Source organism: Chinchilla lanigera, unplaced genomic scaffold (assembly GCF_000276665.1).
Source record: "Chinchilla lanigera isolate Chin_1 unplaced genomic scaffold, ChiLan1.0 scaffold00012, whole genome shotgun sequence".
NCBI lineage: Eukaryota > Metazoa > Chordata > Mammalia > Rodentia > Chinchillidae > Chinchilla > Chinchilla lanigera.
This window is the reverse complement of record NW_004955413.1, coordinates 8115946-8119508: the sequence shown is the minus strand read 5'-3', so window position 1 is coordinate 8119508 and position 3563 is coordinate 8115946. Positions and strand designations below refer to the sequence as shown.

Genomic DNA, 3563 nt, shown 5'->3' with positions numbered 1-3563 from the left:
ACCAGTCTACACTCCCACGAACAGCAGAGAAGGGTGCACTTTTCCCCACAGCCCCCTCAGCATTTGTTATGGAAGAAAGGTAGTCTCTTTAATGAATGGCACTAGAAAACCTAGATTTCCCTATGACAAAGATTAAAACTAGATATCTGTCCATCACCATGCACTGAACTAAAATCAGTATGGATCAAAGACCTAAATATTAAGACAGAAACACTGAATCTGCTGCAGAGAGAATAGGCAAAACTCTTGAAGACATAGGCGTAGGCAAACATTTCATAAACAGAGTCCCAATCACAGAGGAAATAATAAAAAATTCAGTAACTGGTATCTCACCCTATCAAAAAGCACTGAGCTTTTATTTTTACTTTTGGGTGTAATGTGTGAGACTTATTCTTGTGTCAACCTCACTCTTTCATAGGAAGCCTGTATTTTCCTAGGAGCTGTTGTCACGTAGAAACCTACAGAGATTCCAGTCCAGAATGAAAGGTGTAGCTGTGGGGCTCAGGGACAGCACCTCACGGTAGAGTGAAGCCCTTACTTGTTTCTCCTGGTCTGTGTCTTTCGTTTCCACGCAAGCCCGTCTCTTCATTACATACTTCTCTTTGTTTTTTTTCAGACCTCACCTTTGTGATCTGAAAGAATACAGCTCATATGGATTGTTCCAAAGTAGATCTTAAACAGCTCCCAAAGGCCATATGTGGAGGGCTTGGTGATGAAACTATGCACATACTGGGAGGTGGTGGGACTTTAAAAATTGGTGCCTAGCAGAAGGCAGTTTGGTGTGAGAGGCCAGACCCTTGAAGCAGATATTGGGACCCCAGTTCCATCTTCTCTCCCTTGGTTCCTGGCCTCATCCACCCTCCCTACTATGTTATTCATCCTCACTGTATAGCCCAAAACAATGGAACTAAGTCACCATGGATAAATCCTATGAAGATGTGGGCCAAACTACCTTTTCCTCTTTTTCTGTTTATTTTCTCTAGCAATTTGTCCCAGTGACAGAATGCTAACATAGGCACTTAATTCCTCAAAGAGATATGTTGATGCTTCTGTGCTTAAGAGTTTTTTCTTAAAATGTACCCATAATTGTTTATTTTTCTTTGTCAGTATATTCCTCCTCTAAAATAAGGACATTTGTGACTATGTTCATAACATATAGAGTTTTGCTGTTTTATTGTTGTTGTTGTTAGTTTGCTTAGTACTGCTTCAGGAGAAGTAGGATGGCTTCATCCCTTCATAACAAACACCCTGTATATCTCTTTACCTGCACTGAGGTCTATAATACATGTTAGTCCTTCATAGTTATTGATGAATTTGTTTCATCCATCACTTGGTACAGTTTAGTGAGTATAAACAATTGCATCGTACTGTTCACTTCCCATCTTCGAAATGCAGTGTATCAGTATCCTTACACCTTAGTGCATTTATGGAGGGTCATGAAGCACATGCTGGTGGGAAGTGCAGAAGGTAGTTAATGTCTGAAGGTCTTTGGTGCTGTTGGAAGAATTAGCCTGACTGGGCAAGAGGGAGACAGAGAGTAAGAAATACTCTTGCTGTGTGGATTAATTTATTCACTCCATAGACTGCTTCTTTGGACAACAGAGAGATTTCTACCATTTTTTTATATGCACAGAAAAAAGTGCACTCAGTATTTAATACTGTGTAATATACACTTGGTACCATTTTCAAACAATATCTTAAGAGCTACCACAATATTAAGCATGAGATAGATGCATACTAAACGTTAAGTAAATGAATAAACTGAAATAAAGTGTAAAAAAAGGAGATTGGATCCAAATAAGCGTGAGCTTAGAGGGGAATGTGTGCATGTATGTTTTTGTAATAATTAAATAATAAATATTTTTCTCAATACTGAGCATTTAAAATATAAAGACAGCATGAGATTATTGGATCACTGATAGTTTGTAAGAAGAGCTTTGCCCAGTTTATGAATAAATCCGTATATAGTTTGAATTTTGAAATCTGAAGAACCTTCAGTGCTTTGGAATTTCCTTACAGCAGTTAAATTCTTCTTCTTTTATGCGTATGGTGGAGTTTTGTTATGTTATGTACCAAGAACTCAAGTAGCCAGGTTCAGTTATGGAAATGAAACAAAGCAGCATAATGATGCAAATAAATATCATCATGTGCATGTTAGCAGATGGATTTCACTGCTTTTCTCATCATCAACTGCAGACTCAAGGCTGCTGTGAGTAAAGCACACAGTAGCTACAAGAAGATTAGCTGGGCTATCGGAGCAAATACAAGATTTTCCCACAGCAAGCTATAAACCTACTCCCTGGATATCTTCATGTTTTATTGTTTACCTGATATTCCATAGGCAAGTTGTTTAGGAGAGCATGTTCTGAATTATCAAGAAGAAGGTACACATCATTTTTTGAATGCATTAACAAATCCTCAGCAGTGTTATTAGACACTGGAGCTTCTCTGACAGACAATGGGTGGTGTCCTGCAAAACATATTGTCAATCATTGTAATTGTGGAGTACATAATAGGAAATTTTGTGAATGGATTCATAGCAGTGGTGAATTTCGTGGACTGGATCAAGAGAAAAAAGATTTCTTCAGCTAATCAAATCATCACTTCTTTGGCAATCTCCAGAATTGTTTTTCTCTGGCTGCAATTCCTAAATTGGTGGCTACATGAGTTTTATCCAGATTTACTAATGACTAAAGACATGGTAGAAATGATTTATATTGCCTGGTCAGTGACCAGTCATTTTAACATGTGGCTTTCTGCGTGTCTCAGCATCTTTTATTTTCTAAAGATAGCCAACTTTTCCAATGCTACTTTTCTTTACCTAAAGTGGAGAGTTACGAAGGTCATTTCAGTGACCTTATTGGTGTCTCTGGTTCTATTGCTCTTAAATATCTTACTAATGAAAATCTATGGTAATGAAAGGATTAGTGAATATAAAACAAACATGTCTTGCAGTTCCAGTTCAAGTGATTCTACAGGGTTTACCAGAATTGTTTTCTTCATGCAGATTGGGTTAGCACTCATACCCTTTACTGTATCCCTGACAACTTTCATCCTGCTCATCTTCTCCCTGTGGAAACATCTGAAGAGGATGGGGCACAATGTCAGAGGGTCCAGAGATGCCAGCACCAAGGCCCATATAAAAGCTTTACAAACTATGATTGCCTCTCTACTGTTGTATACCACTTTTTACCTGTTTTTTATTATATACATTATTAACTCTGGATTTCTGAAGAGAAATCTCATTGTTTCCTTTCTCCTGGTATCTATTCTAATGGGTTGCCCTTTGGGCCACTCGTTTGTCTTGATTCTGGGAAACAATGATCTAAAACAGGCTTCTGTTTTGGTGCTGATGTGGCTGAGATGTTGGTCCAAAGGTGTGGACTCCTTGGATCCATAGATATTTCAGGGATCATCTTGCATGTTCTAGAAGAAAATTTGATAACAAGGTATTCCTATATTTATAAACTTGTGCTTTCCAAATATTTTCTTTACATGTAACTTTGTAGAATTTATAACAATATGTTGGAATAAGAGCTAGCTAAGTACTTTACAACTTTAAG

General features: G+C 37.8%; 1 protein-coding gene across 1 annotated transcript; it reads left to right on the top strand.

Moving 5' to 3' along the window:
• The first annotated feature begins 2458 nt into the window (after window positions 1-2458).
• Window positions 2459-3400, top strand: LOC106147903 (taste receptor type 2 member 14-like). Its single transcript, XM_013511296.1, has one exon. The coding sequence runs from the start codon at window positions 2459-2461 to the stop codon at window positions 3398-3400; it is 942 nt and encodes a 313-aa protein (XP_013366750.1).
• The last annotated feature ends 163 nt before the right edge of the window (window positions 3401-3563 follow it).

Bases quoted from the DNA above. Each gene is read 5' to 3' on its own strand.
- LOC106147903 (XM_013511296.1), top strand. From the start codon at position 2,459: ATGGGTGGTGTCCTGCAAAACATATTGTCAATCATTGTAATTGTGGAG.